Source organism: Amblyomma americanum, chromosome 5, assembly GCF_052857255.1.
Source record: "Amblyomma americanum isolate KBUSLIRL-KWMA chromosome 5, ASM5285725v1, whole genome shotgun sequence".
NCBI lineage: Eukaryota > Metazoa > Arthropoda > Arachnida > Ixodida > Ixodidae > Amblyomma > Amblyomma americanum.
In genome coordinates this window covers 128353349-128370467 of record NC_135501.1, presented here as the reverse complement: position 1 = coordinate 128370467, position 17119 = coordinate 128353349, and the positions used below count along the sequence as shown (strand labels likewise).

Here is a 17119-nt window from a genome sequence, read left to right as displayed (position 1 = left end):
TTCCTGCACTTGCACAAAGCAAAATTTTTGATCGGTAGCGGTCATTTTTATTGTTCACGCTTAGAAATTTTTTAGAGTGCAGGCAGCTCTTAAGCGCCAGTTCCTGCGTTCCGCGTAGTCGGCGTTAGTAGAAGAGCGTTGCCAAGGCTGCGGAAGTAGTGCGTCCGCAGAACAGTATTACTCCGTCACATATAATTCGTCCATCTCGTAGCTTCGGTGAGCGTTAGGACAAACAATGAGCTGTATAAAGCGATGAGGTAGCACTGAAAACTACGATGGAAGCTGTGAGGCGTTCAGTGCTCGCAGCCTCTGGCGGTAACATTCACCGATTGTTAACTACTTTTTAAGCGCGGATGGAGTAAGGGCGATTCGCCCTTTCAGCCGCGTATCGGACCGTCAAATTAATTATTACTTCTGGAATTCACGATAAGTTGGGAGACGAAAATGTGGCAAGTAAAACGAACCACAGAAGATGGCAATTCACGGCACTTAAGATCTGTCGCAACGAAATAAGCTTGTGTTCACTTTGGTTTTAGGTAAAATGTTTTAGGGGAATCCCATAAGATGAAGTAGATTTGTAATAAGGCGGTAATTACTGATTGGCATCCAACAGCTTTCTCAGAAACTTCATAGTAGAAGAGAAATTCTTCCTGGTCCGGGGTTCAAACCCGGGACCACCGCTCCACCGGAGCAGTCGCTCTACCAACTGTGCTAACCGGGACGGCGAGCCTATGGTAGGGCGATAGGGAATTGATCAATACCTAGAAGTGGAAACAGGATTGGTCAAAAGGTTTGTAGCCGTATGGCTGCGCTTTGGTGGGTGCCAATGAGTAATGATCCATTTCCAACTTCGGTTTTAGGGAGAAGTATTTTTGGTGCGCGGACATTGCAGGCAACGCCACTCCTGCCCGGACCACTCACCAGGCCCGTGCTGACTAATCTGGCACGAGTATTGACTGCGCGAACAGGCACGCTAGCGTTGGCAGCGTTGTCTGCTATGTATGGAACGGAGTAGGAGGTGGCTGCCAGGGGAGGATCCTGGCGGGTGGCTATTAGCGTAACATGCCACGTGCCAGCAGTGAAGAGCTGAGCTCAAATTTCGCATTACCGACTATCGTGATAGACTGTAAATTTTCTCACTAGCCAAAATAGCAACGTTTTGTCTCTGTGTGCATTAGGTTTACATCTAGGTTTACATCTAGTCTCCCTCACAGCCCGCTTATAGATTTGCAGCGTGACCATTCTGTGCCCGCAAGGCGCTCAAGGTGCATCGTTTCCTTTTTCAGAGTCTAAAAAAGATTGCAACTACTAAGATGTGGCGGATAACCAGAAAGTCCGTAATTTAAGGGTAACGTATGTGCTACAGGGCCCCAACACGACTGCCAAGGCAGAGGCACCATTTTAACAGGCACAGCAACCGAGGAGTCCTTGTGTCAAGTTTTAGAGAACACCCGCTTCTCTTCACAATTTTTGTCTCGTCGGGGCTGGGATTTCAGTTTTTCCATTCCTACGACAAAGAGTCATGTTATTTTTTGTTGAAGTGAAAGAACATGGCAATATGCCCATTACTAACTCACGAGACGCTTTTTATTGCCGAATACAACTTAAGATCACAGAATCTTTTCCCTGTCAAAGCCACCCCCTTCCGGCCAATGGCGTCGGCCGATTCTCATGACCATTTCAGTGTGACAAAGCAGGGAGTGACAGAATAAAAGGGATAATCTATTCCCTCTATGTTCGGGGATAGACCCCTCTCTGCTTTCTGGCGCCACACCCTGCATTGCCACACTAGCAGGCTCATGAGGACCGGCCGACGCCATTGGCTGGAAGGGGGTCCAGTGACGGGGCTACTCCGTTCTAGAGTTCTATCCGAGTGTAGTGCGCTAGGAGTCAGACCCACACTTGCCGATTTCGCCCCTGTGTCGTGCGACGTGTGTTCATAGTATCGGCCTCTGGCCATGCGGCTTGCAATCGTAGATTAGACTGCCACCATGGCACTGTGCTGTGCGTCCTGTCTTTTCGCTTTGTCTGTGAACACAGGTTTCTCTACAAATAAATTATGGAACGGAATCTCTATTTCCAAGGAGTTCTCGTATCAAACTGTACAGCACACCTGCTTCTCTTCACAAGTTTTGTCCCGTCTGGGCTGGGATTTCAGTTTTTCCATTCCTACGACAAGGCGTCATGCTACTTTTTTGTTATACGGAAAGAACGTAGGCATCCCTTTTATGAACTTTCATTAAGCGTCCTTCACATTCTATTGTAATTTGCGCTGCACGCCTCTCCTTCCAGGACCACTCATCAGGCTCGTGCAGACTACTCTGGCTTGAGTAAAGACAAATCAACGCATTGAGCTAGTATTTCACAGCCATTCCTTTCGTCTGCCAGGCGGCTCACTTTTTTGTTACGTCCATCAGCACCTCGCCACTTTGGTCGGGTGTGTCTGTCGCTCCAGCCATGACTTCAGCGTCTGCGGAGAGAAGAGAGGGAGCGACCGTGTCAGCGATTTGTAAGATATGTGACGCAGCTTTCTACTATTCCATAACGAAAAACAAAAAATTTTCCGTTTCAACAACAGGCTTTCCTGTAGTCTTTTGGGAACTCACAACAAATTCTTGTAGTAACAACATAATTTTCTGCAGTATTCAGCAGTCCCCTGTCGTAACGATGGATCCCGTTCTGTCAACACAACAGACAGTTTCGCAGTAAAACGAAAATTCTGTCGTAACGACAGGACAAAATTTCCGTTGTATTTTGGGACCGGCTCTGTCGTATTTTTCGACAAGGCCACTTCCTTACGTACGTTTAGGTGACTTGTGACCAAAATGGGCGAGTGTGAGGAAGGCAGCCTCTGCCCGCTCATCAAAGTTTCGAACAGAGCACTTCGTCTCGGCAAGGTCGGCGAGACCTTGTTTAAACGTTGGCTAAACTACTGAGTCACTCACACCGCTTAGGGCGGGTGGTGGTTCAAGTGTGAGTCCAGGTTCGACAAAACGTAAAATACGGCTCGCGGGCGTTCAGAAAATGTACTGGAAATTATTCAGCCATTCGATCGTAAGCCCGAATCCTGAGCGTAAACACCGTGTTGGCATTGCTCAGTGAAAAACGCCTGTGTTTTTGGAATTAGCCGCACTTCAGATCTGCTCTTCTTTCGCTTAGCTGGAATTGGCGCAATTTTTAGCTGCGAGATTTTAAGTTTTCAGGTAAATGTGACCTCTGTGCAGACAGTTGTGTGCTACTCGTCAGGACGATGCAATTTTTCGGTCGACCTACACTTGCGTTGCGTCATTCCTTGGCTTGATAACTGTTTAATCCCAGTTTTTTTTTTGTTAACATTTACTCGGTGACTAAATCTTCTGCGCATATTTTGCTCTCATCTTGGTGCCCAGGCTCTCCCATCATTTTTAGGCCTGGCTCGTAAGGCCCTAGGCCGTCAGCAACCGGTCACATGGTGATGACGTGTGACCAGGTGACCAGTGATGGTCTTGAGATCGTTATGGTACCACGTTGAAAAACAGTTCGTCCCTGTGAGACTTTGCTATAGATCTTAAGCATTAGAAAATGACAGACAGAGGCATGGCGACTTGCTTGGCTGAGTTAAGCATGTTACTTAGGCAAGTGATCTTTTTAGCCCTCCCTGGTGTCACTGGCTCCGGTTAGTTTGCCACTTTATCTTTCTGTCGACGAGCGTGGGAATTAAACGTCAGATCTCGGTACTGTTTCACGGGAGGCGTTAAGGATCTGCATCCTTACATCTATCGGATTCTTTTACTTACCACTAGCAGCTTGTAATTAACTATTCCTTTTTGTAAGCACATAGGATTTTGAAACTTCACCACATAAAAGTGCACAGTACTACAAAGACCACGGAGCGCAACTGAAAAGCACCTGGAGAGGCTCATAATGCAGAAAAGGGCCCTCATAGAAACACGGTGTGACCCCGAATATGCTAAAAAAATATTGACTTTTTAAGGATGATATAATTTTTTTTCGCAAAATCCAGAACCTATCGATTTAAAGAGCAATTTGCTTAGTTTTTTCATCACCTGCTATAAGTCACTGAACGCAGATCTAGATGAAACGATGGAGAGAAGGATGGCACACACGCTGTACTATCCAGCAAACAAAACTTCATTCCAGAACCGCTCCGGAAAAGAATGAAGGCCAACAGTCATTGCACTCACATGACCTACTTTCTTGAAATGGTTTATGGTTTATGAGGGTTTACCCTCCCAAAGCGAATCAGATTATGAGAGCTGCCGTAGAGAAGGGCTCCGTAGATTTCGACCACCTGGAGTTCTTTAACGTGCACTGACATCGCGCAGTACAGTGGCCTCTAGAAATTCTTGAAATGACAGGAAGTACGGAGAGCATTACATGGAATGCAAATAGTTAACTGGTAAGGACCATGTGACCGCAGATTTTATAAACATGGTAGAGACACTTATGCTAGGAAAAGGGACGCCCTGTATATGCAGTTCCTCGTGACCGCAAGCGTGTAGGAATCTTGAAAGAACGCTAACGTTATCCTAATCGATAAAAAAGGTGATGTCAAGGACACAAAAGATGCAGAGCGCTCAGCTTACTCTCCGTTTTTCCAAGGATTACTAAGGTAGTCACTAATCGAATTAGATCAAAGGGATTTTGCAACAAACCAAAGGGCAAAGCAGGCTTTCATAAATGGCGAGGTAAAATACATCATTCAGAGTATGAATCAGGTCACTGCAAGAAACCATTTGACGCATTCGAAATCACCGCAGTACGCAGGAATTGCGTAACTAAGGCGCAGACGAGGCACATGCAGGGGTGCCAAGCAGCACAATTTATTGGCAAAATATTGGTAATATATTCGCAAAGGCCGGTCATACATAGGTCCAGAGTGAAACCATTCATTTCCAATATAAAACCGATTACCTGTGCTGCTTGGGGTTCTGGAAAATACCCATAAAGGTTGTACAGCGACCAAAGAGTTTCTTCAGAGGAGAAGTGAGAAAATACCAATCGGAAAGGGTGCCATGCAAGGTGACACTACCTCTCTGGTTATATTAATCGTTTGTCTCCCGGAGGTAATCAGAGATTGTGATGGGGAATATTTGGGTGGTGAGGGAGAATACCTTTATCTACTGTGCGCTGATGACACCGCCTACTTAAGTACCTCAGAGAATGAATTGCCAAGCACGACTGAGGACCTGACGGCGGGCCTATGGATTGATATACAAAAAAAAAGTGATCTTCAAGTCTTGGAGTGGAGCCGCAGTTTACTATCGAAGCGTTGCAAGTGGTAAGAAAGTAAATCTGCTATAGGGTGGACTGCATTCGACAGGCACCCTCAGGTGATGCATAGTAGTTTACAAGTATTCTTCACGAAGAAAGTGAAAGACTGCTCTATCTTACTGGTACTCACCTATAGGGCAGAAACATGGAAGCTAACGAAAAGGGTTCAACTCAAGTTAAGGACAACGGAGCGAGCAATGAACGAGACAGGAAGAGAGTAGAGTGGGTATGGGAACAAAACGTGTTAATGGCATCCCACTAGAAATCAACAATAGTAAATGGGTTTCGGCTGGGCATAATTGCAGGGCAAGATAATCAGTGGTTATCTTGGTTAAGCGTAATTGAGTCAATTCCAAACGAAGACAGGCGTAGTAGCGGGGGGGGGGGGGGCAGAATGTTACGTGGGCGGATGAGATTATACTCGGCCAACACAAAAATTTAGCGGCACACTTAAAGAATGCGCTCCACAAATGGCGTCGACCGGTCTTTATAATATCGCAGTTAATCCCATTTCATGCAGGTACCTGGCAACTACCGGCGACTGAACGCCAGAGGAATAACCGCGACGCATGAGAAACGATCGGTTCCACTGGCTGGGCGGCTTTTCCTCACGGATGCATTTTTCAATTGCATCCTACCATAGGAAGTTTGCAGGAATTATCAGCGTGCTGCAGCTGGCACTAGACTGGTTTAACTGCAGAGATATGGGAGAGGCCTTTCATCTGCTGTGGACGTAGGTAGGCTGACGTCGATGATGAAGATGATGGCTTTCTAGGCACAAAACATAGCCAGGCGAAAATAACACGAATATGTGAGATTCGTTGTAACTGAAACAATTTCTTATTGTGGTTTTTAAAACAAAGTCCGGAGCGTTTCTCCAATGCAGTTGAGTTGTCTTCTCAGTGCCGCGTGCACGTCTCTTCGCCCGTTTCATCCAACGCTGTTTATCGTAATGCAAAACTCGCTTAGCAAGCTACCTTTTTCACCAGAAATTCTTCGTTAGGGTTGGTGACAATATCCCGAGCTTGCTGTCATCGCTTTCTACAGCGAAGCACGCATTTTCCACAAAGGCAAGCCAGCTACACTTCCCAACAGTGGTCCCCGAAGAACCAGTAAAATGGCGAAGCCCACACCGGTCGCGGTGCTGTAGAGCTCACCACATAACTGACCAGTGCCAAGACAGCGTCCGCCCCTGTTACAGCCAGAAGCCCCTCCTCCTTCAGAAACTTTGTGGTTGTCACTCGCACGAAATGGAGCCATCAGATTGCCAGCTCACGTGACCGACTTTCATTGGTCATATTAATGGCTCGTGCAAAACATTGGTCCGAAGCCCCCTTACCCATATCATGAGCTAATAAGTTAAGAACGAAAGCATGGCCGCATATGCATCCAAGCAATCTTCACAATTTCCCTCGCCGTGGTGAAATTTTATTATGGGAACGCCTATTGATAAGCAGCCGTTTGACGACAAATGCATAGCGTATTAACACAATGACTTTTCAGATGATTTCGCTGAAACCCGGTGAGATGATGGCTGCGCCAAGCCCCATTTCTGTTACGTATGTAACGTTCATGACACTCAAATGGGCGAAATTAATTTTTTAAAGAGATTTCATTGCTTTTGAAGCCCTGAATTTCATTTCGTTCTTTCCTGGCAGTATAATGCTATCGTCGCGGGTGGTTTAGCACAACCTCGTCTCCACTTGATGGCGGGGCTGAATTCCTGTGCCGCAAGGGCAGCTTTGACCAAACAGTTTCATGTCACAAATTATTTGCGACCACAAAAGATGAAGCCCCTTTTCCAATCATTTCCCCCCAGATAAACGGAGCATGAGGCCAGGGTGAAGCGTGTGCCCATTGTCTTACCTATGGGTACCCGAGAGGGTCGAACCCTCACACCCCGCATGCGCAGCCGATGCTCAAACCACTAGGCAACAATAAGCGTCACCAGAATGCATGGTTTGTTCCTCAAAGCCCTTACGGCTTCCCCGAAGATGAGAAAGGTCTCGGAAGGTGTAGACAAGGGTTCGCATATACTTACTTCCATATGCGGCTGACAAGCAAGCCATGCGCCTGGCTACGTTTGGCAGAGCCTGTACATTCGTGAAAACACTTCCATCACGCAGAGGAAGAGGCAGCCAACCAGTGATTGCCACTGAGCATGAAAGTAAGGCACGCAGATCACCACATGCTCATGCAGGCACGGTTCCCAGGCCAAAGGTTTATGGTTTATGGGGGTTTAACGTCCAAAAGCGACTTATGTTAAGGAGGACGCCGTAGTGAAGAGCTCCGGAAATTTCAACGTGCAGTTCTTTAACGTGAACTCACATTGCACAGTACACGGCTAAAAAAATCTTTTGAACGGTACAGTCGGCCATTTTCTCTTATAGGTGAAATTGAGTGCCCTTGCCGGCCTCCGGATATAATGTTTCGGGGCTTGTCGCTGACAGCCTCACCAAAGTGCTCACAAACACACCCTGTGGCCTGGGGAGTTTTGAGCAACCGTGGTTGACATTTCCTGTCAAATCAGTTGCTGGCTATTTAATACCTACCGGGTCCTGTGCCGTCGTAATTGAATTCGGTGATGCAGATCAGGGAGTCCGTTGCAGCATACACTTTTCCGCTTACGCCGTGTTCATTGCTGTTTAGCGGCCCTAGTTCTGCTCCGAAGTAGGTCCAGTCTGCAGGCGTGCAACGTGCGAATTAACAAGATGGTCTGGAGGCCTAAAGACTTAACAGGACAGCCTCAAGAACACACACGAGCACTCGCGCATGTTCTTGCTTGTTCTTGTGTGCTGTTGCGCTATTTTACATGTCACGCACTGAGAACAATTCCAGCCGACTTTCGCTCACTGCGAAACTGGATTGTTTGGCTCTTCGGAAGGCTCTGTTGGCTGTAGCTCAGCGGCGAAAGACATGTCAATTGCTGCGAACTTTAAGTTCGAAATGAGTGTTTCTTCGCCGCCACTCGACTCAAACTCGTGACGCTGCGACTAATATGGCTTCGCGATCACTGGACGAACAGTGGATGGCAGTGCAGTCAAACCTCAGAAATACACAACAAAAAGCTTGAGTTCATCTTAGCCAAATTTTATTCTAAGGTTGTTCTTGCCAAAACTCCGCTTAGAACCGGTTCCAATGCCCTTATATGGTATGAATAAGTCAGCGCCTTCGGAATGTTCTAGTACCTTTCATGGGATCATCATACATTATTATACTAATCCCACCCACTAATCCACCTCAACCTACCCACTAACTCATCTTAATTCATTTTCCGGGTAAGCCTGCTTCCAGTATTTTGAATGTCTTTCGAATTTTTTTCCGGTGGCCGGTCTTCCAAATTAAGGGAGTCCTCCGATTTTCATATATGGAGGGTGCTGATGGCTTGTCGACGCTACCCAGCAATTCTGAACATATTTTTAGTAGCACACATTGTTGGGCTTTAGAAAAGCAATTCAGCTATACATATTTAAGATGAGCACACAGACAGACTTAACAGGACGGGCGCTAATTCAAACTAAGTTTACTGGAACGCACGCTCATAAAATTAATGTAGAATTTCATGGCAATATATGCGCATGCGCTGACTGCATACTTTCTAAATCAATGTAACGAGTCTTATATCCAGTGAGCGCCCTTCCTGTCATGCCTTTCTGTGTGCTCGTCTTAGGTAAGTAGCGGTGAATTACTTTTCTGGAAACAATACACTTCCAGTAGAAAAAACGCGCCTCTCCACATTTCAGAATATAGATGGATTAGGCAAACATTCAAGCTCGAATAGCATCAGAGCCCACTGTGTGCCATGGATTCAGTCGGGCTTAGCGTCCTCCCAGCTAGAAGCTGGAGGTCTTGCTCCGCCACAGTTTGTTCATCGCTCCATATTCTCGCATTAAACAAAACCTCTTTTCGTGCTACCAGTACCACTGCGGCGCCGACAATACTCCAATGCTTAGAACATGTAAAATACCTATACTTATTTGAGCACAGCATATATCATCGTAGCATTCTGGAATCTGCTTTCGTCGTGACAAAAATTCTTGCAACCGAAATGCGGTGCAATTGCACGAGAGCCATGTCACCATGAAGGGCGACTCCGCAATGCTACACAAAATTCGTTCGTTCTGAAAAAAAGGGCAAGAAACTGCTCTTCTACCTTGGCACTAAAGCTGCGTTATTTTTTAATGAAACCTTACTTCTGCATCTATCACTACTCTTGACATAATAGCTGCCTAATATTAATGTTTCTCCGGAAATAAAAAAAAATACGAGATACTTTTGGCAACTAAACTGTTGACAGGCGAAAGCCGGCCATTCTGTGACAATATTCACTATGCCGTGACGACTTCCGTTGGATGTGACGTCACACCCTTCCCGAGGCTATATCGATACCCAAATGATACATCTTTTGGGGATCTTAAGTATTAATTACGCTTAATTCCTCATTTCCCCATCTAAGTTGACAAAAATCCGACCTTTTTCCGGCCATTCTGTAGAAGTTTACACTGTTGTGACGACTTCCGGTGGATGTGATGTCACATCGTTCCCGTAGCTATATTGACGTCCGCGCTATTTCGACGCAGTTTTGACATTTTGACTACAATTACTCTACAGTCTTCAAGCTTGGCTTCTAGGTTCATTTTTTCCTTCTCTATCTGAAAGCAACCATTTTCTCCCATTGTTTTTAGTTCCTGAGTTAACACGTGTGACACCCTCTGTTAACGGACGGACGACAGTATGAGCCATTAAAGGCTTTCGCCTTAATATCATGCTGGCTCAATTTCAGTGCCTCAAGGAGCAAAAATACAATGCGCACTGACACCTTCCACCAGCCCCTTTTTAAGCCCTTTGTGACTTCGTAAGAGCAATGGAGAACTTACTTGACGGGTCTATGGCGCTATCACCACCTGTGCGGAAAAAAAAAAGTTTCAATATTGCTCATCAACAGGCACAAAAAACTTTCATAGACATACTCAAGAGCCCGATAATGATGATAGCGAGCTACAAGGCGATATACATGTCAGGTGAGCAGTCCAGCATGACGCTTGTGCCGAGATATGTGACCTGAAGCGCAAACTAGTAGACCAGGTGACCTGTGCCCAGAGCGGGCCACTATGCGGTCTTTTAGATCAGCCGATCTTTGGCCTGCTGATATTCAAGGGTGTATGAACTGCAGGCACTGAGGAAAAAAATGTTATCTATATTAAAAGAAAGCATCACGCGACCGCTTAGAACACCAGTCATGAAAATAAGATGGTTGAAAGTAGGCCGATGGGACGACTCGTGAGGCGTTCACTTAGTGAGGGGCAAGCATTTTACGGCCCAGGGAAGATAAAAAAAAAGGGGGGGACGGCTTCAAGAAAGCTTCGCCTGTTAATTAAGGCTGGTCGCATGGCGCAACACTCTTGCACGAGCCATTTTTTTTTTGGCGCATTACAAGCCCCATGGGGTCAAAAACCGTCGTCAGTGATAAACTATTCCCATTGGCTGCAGGTAAGTGAAGTCGTCAGACCGGGTCATTAATGTTGGCTGGAGAAAATTGACATGACGAGATGTGAGCATTCCCATTCGCTGAAAAAAAATATTGATATCACCAGATCGGAGCATTCCCACCGATAATGACATCACTATACCGGAGCATTACAATTAACTGGAGGAGCGTGACGTAGAACAGCATTGCCACTGTAAGTGACCTCACTAGCGCTGAAATGACGTCCCGTCCAGTAAAGGCATAGCAGCGTCTAATGCGGTCGCAGTGGCAAGTCATACATGACTACATATCTCATTATAATGGGATCACGTGTCTCTGAATTTTCTCTATAATATCTCTTCAGAAATGTCATGAACGCTAACTTGAGGCTTTAATTCCTCTAATTTGATTATGCCAGTTCTTTCAGACGGAGTCACCAGCGGTTTTTCTCAGAGGTACAGGGGCAATTAAACGTCCCTTATTACATTAAAACATGCCACTGACAAAAAATCGCTTCTGGTGATCACGGTGAAGTGGTGTAGCATGCATTGTTACCGCGTCAATCCTGCCGAGGCGGACGAAGTGCCACGAAACCATTAAGCTAACTGTAAAACTCGGACGCTATCCCGTGCTTTCTTTTCAACTTGGGTTTTATCGACCCTTACAGCGCACCTGAGCCGCTCAAGCCAGTCCTCGCCACAACGCCGACTATCACCATTAGTGCAATGTGTTTACGCTAATTCCCTAAAGTGCAGCATGTTCCAATCAGCGGAGTTTCCTCCTGGGCGCATCCATGCAGCGCCAAAAAAAGTAATTCAAGCATCCTTGTCTGAGGAAAGGTGCATAAGTTTCGTTAAAGCTGCCATGCTATTCTCAAGTGAATGCTGACGGTTAACTATTTTGGTTGTTGGCCCTCGATGATTGTCGCCGCATTGACGTGAGCGTTCCGTAAGCGACGTACCACAGCAAAAATGTGCATGCCCGCGAGGCCGTGCAACGCAGGACTTTACACTGGTATGTAATGGCACGGGAATAACAGCACCCGTTAAAACGCCAAACAGAAAATGCCCGGGCGACAAAAAAAAACACAGCACCAAGAAAGGGCGCATCTAAATCACTGCACGGTGAAACAGTAGCACCCTGAAACCACAACGCAACGACAAAACGGCGCTCCGAGCGTACAGCAGAGTGTCACAGGAGAATCGCCAAGCCTGTAGTAAGCTGACGCAGAGAAGGGAAAATTACGTTTAGCATAGCGTGTACCGTGCCCCACCACTGCGCCGTGGCCTCTGCGATAGAGAGCGGCGCAGCCGAGCCGATCGCAGAGGCCACGACTGCGCATGCACTGTCCTGAGGGAGCCAGATGGCGCCACGTTCCCGTCAACTCCGCGACCGCTTACCACGTTGGGACCAATTAGCGCGTGCGTAACAATCAGCAGCACTAAGGAACATAATCGGCAGCAGTAAGACCAATTGTTTCGCATTACTGGTCTCAAGCAGACTTAAGTAAACCCCTGTATTTCTTTTTTGTTAAGCAATGACTTGCTATTTCATCACCTGTCACCGTAGTGTTTGGTCGGGGAGCGGTTTTTTTTGCCTGCGCGAGGTTATCGGCGTTCTCGCTTACGTGGTTCTCTATTCCCTGTGCTTTTTTGTCAGTACTGTTTCTCTGTGCCCCGAGTAATAGCGCCTACAACCACGTGCAACTATGCCTAGCAACACCACATACCGCCGTCCTTTCCTTGCACGTAGCCCCCGCGAATGGAAAATCTTTTGTTCAAAAGAGTTACAATGTTAGGCATTGTTCGCTTTCAATGAATGCTTTTTTTCTGTTCTTTATTTACGAGGTATTTTAGGAAGTACAATGCACCATTGCTTCTTTTTTCTTTGGTCTTCATGTATGAAATGCTCTTTTTTCTTATGCACTTTCCTTGGCCACTAAAATTTGTTTTGCACATTTAGGGATTAGTAAATACAGGCACCTTCGTACTACGCTGCACATTTGGAATTCTTAGATATGAGATAAGAGAACGGCAAACGCTTACGCAAATGATGCAGAGTTGTTCCAAGTTGTATTATACGTCTACAGCCCGGTCAGCTCGGGAGTGGTCGATATCAAAGAGAGCATGATTATTTTCCCATGGCAAGACTGACTATCCCCCAAGCAGAGTTTCGTTTTACCTCGAACCTATTTTTCACGGCAGAAAGGAAACGAACGGGCAACACCTGCCCACTTCAATGTACTCTGCTTTCGTTCGGCCTCAACGCATGACCGTGTGTTTAGAATTCATCGAAGAGACTCAAAATAGCGGCAGCTCAGTTTGTACCACCTGTTCCTGGGGGACCATCGGGCCCTCCTGGGCCACCTGGGCCGCCACTTTCCGCAGTAGTGGATCCTGAACCTGAAAAAAAGAAAAGCATGCATGCAATGTCATGAGAACTTGACAGCTCCCACACTGTGAGAAGGGCACTACGAAATTTGAGAAGCGAAGCTCAAATTAGGGCATGCTTTCGACACTTCTGGCCATGAGGACGACAAATCAGCTCAGTGCCAAAGCACTAATAATAAAAACGGTCGTTGGCGCCCGTCCAGTAAGAAGCGGTACGTTATTTTACCCTTTCAGTCCCAGCGTACCAACAGGTGCGCACAACTTGTCTGGTACGTTGCTGCTGGGATATAATGCGTCACGAATGGCTAATGCTTCTATTCAGAATTTTTAACCAGCAGCGATGTCGCGTCATCTGGAGATAAGAGTGTTTTAGCGATAGCTACATTGCGGTTGTATTTCCAGCCTTCAGCGTGGTGGTGTCGCCGCCACGCTGTCACTTGGTTCGTCACGTGGTGCGGAGCAGGTGCTGGCGGCGCGGTGCCGCGGCTGATCACGTGGTTGGTCAAGTGACCGAGTTCCACTCGGCCAGCTGTAGCTATCGCGTCCCTCCCGGTTTAACCAGAGCCTAAACCACCGCCAATTTTTTTGTCCCCGGCTTTAGCTTTTTCAAGGAGCTCCGGTGAGCGGTTTCGTTCGCTTGTCCGGCAAACATGATTGCTTTCAAAAAAAATTAAAATCTGCTTGTCTATTTACATGGAGGCTTCTTGTGAACCAATTGACACAAAGAAGGCCAAACACAAACAGCAGTCCGCGTTCACGATATATAACACGGCGCGTTGGAAATTGCACAACCGATCAGCCTGGACGGTGGCATTTTGTTCTGTGAAAATTAAGCATGTTGCGGCCAAATCTGACTATAAGAAGATTCCCCCGAAATAACTCGCCGCTGAAAAAATTAAACGTGGTCGAAACTTCAAAAACCTATTCACATTTCTCAATTGGAACGTTCCATATATAAATTGATAATTCTAAAATCTTCCCATATGACTCACACGGTAAGCACATGCAACACCTAAAGTCTGTATGCACTGTACAGAAACACTTGCAGAGAAGACGAACTTCATACGGACTGCGCACGAAGTCATGCACATCATATAAAAGGCATGCGGAAACTATGCGCAAAGGGTGTCGGAACAACTCCAGTTTGGACTCCGCAATCCCATTTCATTAAAAGCCATTACTATGGGACGTCTGAGTACGGATTGTACTGGGCCGTACCCTAGCGGTAAGAGCTCAAGGATTCAGGGCAGATAATAAAGACAACGTTAGTAAAAAGCTACACAGACTTTGCACACTACAGGTGGGTATAGTGCTCGTGGCGAAGAACATGTTTCTTCATTAAGAACTCCGCTTCTCCCTAACTGGCGTGACTCTTAGTGCACGGCCTTAACTGCTTGATGCGTCCGGTAAACCAGCTGCCTTCGGTCCTCTAGGCTCGAGCTGTTCGGCACGGCCTGCTCAGGTTGAGGGTTTCGGGGCAGCCTGCATGCTTTCTCAAGCCCATGTAGCATTAATACTTCGAAGAGTGCGAAGGATGGGGCACAACGGAGACACGACTAGCGCTGTTTTTAACTATGAACGTTGACCAACAGGACCAATTCACTACACTTATTCATGTAATGTAATACAGATTTGGGTGCTCCCGCGTAGCTGGCATTTTTGGGGGTATAATGTGGGTTGTATGTGGTGCAAGACGTTGAGGATGTGAGTATGTGTTCGTCTGTAGCAGCCTCCAAGCTTTGTATGCGATTTGAGAAAGGTTTAGCGCCCCTACCCAGTTGCGCATAAGTGCACAAGTGGCGCCACCTTGTAGGCTTCCACCCCTCCCTTCCCTCCATACTTAAAAGACGCTAGCTACTGCCCTCAATCACCCCTGATGAAGGAGCCGAGTCGGCTTCGAAACGTTGGGTTAAAGTGAAAATTTTGGTTGGATATGTGCAGTTTATTATAAGGCTAACATACTACTCCCACAGGCGAACAGGTTGGTCGCAGCCGCATTAACGGGTCCCGGGACTTATTTCCAAGCGACTTGTCAACGGTTCGTGTTATCCCTATCAAGCGTCTTTCTCGCGCAATAACGCCATCCTTCACGGTGTACTCACTGGGTAATCACTGGCCGAATGTCTTTGAAGCTTCATTCCTCCGGCACAGCCGCTCGTATGCAGCCGGGCCGAGCTGTAAAGCTGCTTAGCAGGGATTACTTTCTGGATACTCGGAAGCAACACTTGGCGCTTGAGGCGAAAAAAAACCTCTTGCACTAGACAGAGGAGAGTGGCGACACGACGCTGACTAACAACCCCATTTTATTGCCCGTTCTTTAGTTATATACATCATGAGCGTAGATAAAAAGGAAGAGCACACCTAAAAGTAGCAAATGGCAGATCATCACGCTGTCTGACATAAATATTCAATTTCTTCCGATAGCTCTGTTAAAATAACTTCAAGCTTGCTTGCTCGCTTGGCCTGTTGAGGCGGATAGGACTCACCCTCGTCGCTCGGTCCTGACGTCGCCAGAAAGACACCGACGCCGGCCACAGCCACCAACACCACGACTCCGATGATGATAAGCGGCATGTTTCCTCCACCCTCACCCCCTGCTGCCCTGAGAGCGCAGAAGTGTTGACATGCCGCATTTTAGTGCAGTCACTTTGAGTACGGTGGCTAGGTAAAAGGTGGCTAGATTTAAGTATAGGTCAAAGATGAAATAACTCAACTGCAAAGAGCCGTTTTCTCTGTTGCTGAGAGGGTCGCACCATGCGCGTTTTTGAGACATTTCGTGACACTTTAAAGGGTAAGAATTATTAGTACATACTTGTTCTCATTTCATCGTTTAATGGTTGATTCTACGACCTTCTTGAATATGTTCTTATTTATTCCACTCGGTTTGAGGTTGCGGTTTATTTCTTTCAGATATGAAAGAGCGAACTGTGTCAAAAGGCAATAAATTTAGCCTAACGACGCCACAGTATCCAAAAAATTGTGCACATCAGGGCGCAGCACAGAAATTCCAAATATTCAAATATTAGCAAACATTAGTTGCACCAAACGCCAGTAGTACAGCACAAATGTTACATTATAGACAGAGAGTGCACTATAAAGTCAAAGCAATCTATAAAATTTATAAGCATGACGCTAAATCACTCAAGCAAAAACTCGCACAATCAACATGACACGAAAACAAAAGATACTTCGCTGCAAAAAAAAATGTAATCATTTTAGGTCACCATTGATTTTAATGTTTTTTATATGTTCTTAGAGAGATCAAACACGACATGGGTTTTGAGAACAATTGGATTCTGTTAACTTAGTCTTCCGTAATTAGTCCTTGCTTTGTGGACTAAGTTTCTTTGTTGCAAGAGGGGGTATTTAGGAGGACGGCGATTAGGACTGAGGAGATACAAACGATTGCAATGGATGTATTGCAACAAGCGAAATATGGAGCCATTGTTTTATTCGGGCAGGTTATGCTTATGCTAGAGTGGTGACGTTGGTAAGTCTACCATCATATCCCTCATAGATTGAAGTGCTTCTTTTTATCGGTCAGTTTGCGACTTGTACTTTAGCTGAGCAAACCGATAACCCTTGACTTCTAATGCCTAAAAGAAATTATTAATGAGTTTTAGAATAGGGGGCCCTACCGATTACGGGAATATCTGGTTGCCGGTGCACATGCGCAAAGCAATAACGCCCCACATGGTATTATTGCCCGGCAACTAGGATGTCGTTAACCCTCGTTTGTTCCCTCACGCACTCTGCCCGGCTTCCGATCTCTTAACGTTACGCCTATCGTTTTTCTTCAGATAACTAGCTGCAATGTCCGGCAGAGATAAATGGTCCGTGCCACGATAAATCAGGTGGCAATGAAATTAACGCAAATAAATTCGATGCAATTGGCTATCTGCCTATACAGGGCAACCGCGCATCAGCTCGTTGGCCGTGGGATAGTTTCCCGAACAAGTTTTTGCGCAAAAATGAGCCTTACGGCAGC

At 46.4% G+C, this 17119-nt stretch overlaps 1 protein-coding gene across 1 annotated transcript in view; it reads right to left on the bottom strand.

Annotated features, from left to right (window-relative positions):
- Nucleotides 1-17119, bottom strand: part of LOC144135009 (uncharacterized) — a 121022-nt gene that overhangs the window by 102835 nt on the left and 1068 nt on the right. Inside the window, exons 2-6 of the mRNA XM_077667788.1 lie at nt 15618-15733; nt 13072-13143; nt 10152-10178; nt 7827-7955; nt 2398-2470 (exon numbers count right to left, since the gene is read on the bottom strand). Coding sequence (XP_077523914.1) covers nt 2398-2470; nt 7827-7955; nt 10152-10178; nt 13072-13143; nt 15618-15705 — 389 coding nt within the window. The 5' untranslated portion in view covers nt 15706-15733. The remainder of the gene's footprint in view (nt 1-2397; nt 2471-7826; nt 7956-10151; nt 10179-13071; nt 13144-15617; nt 15734-17119) is intronic.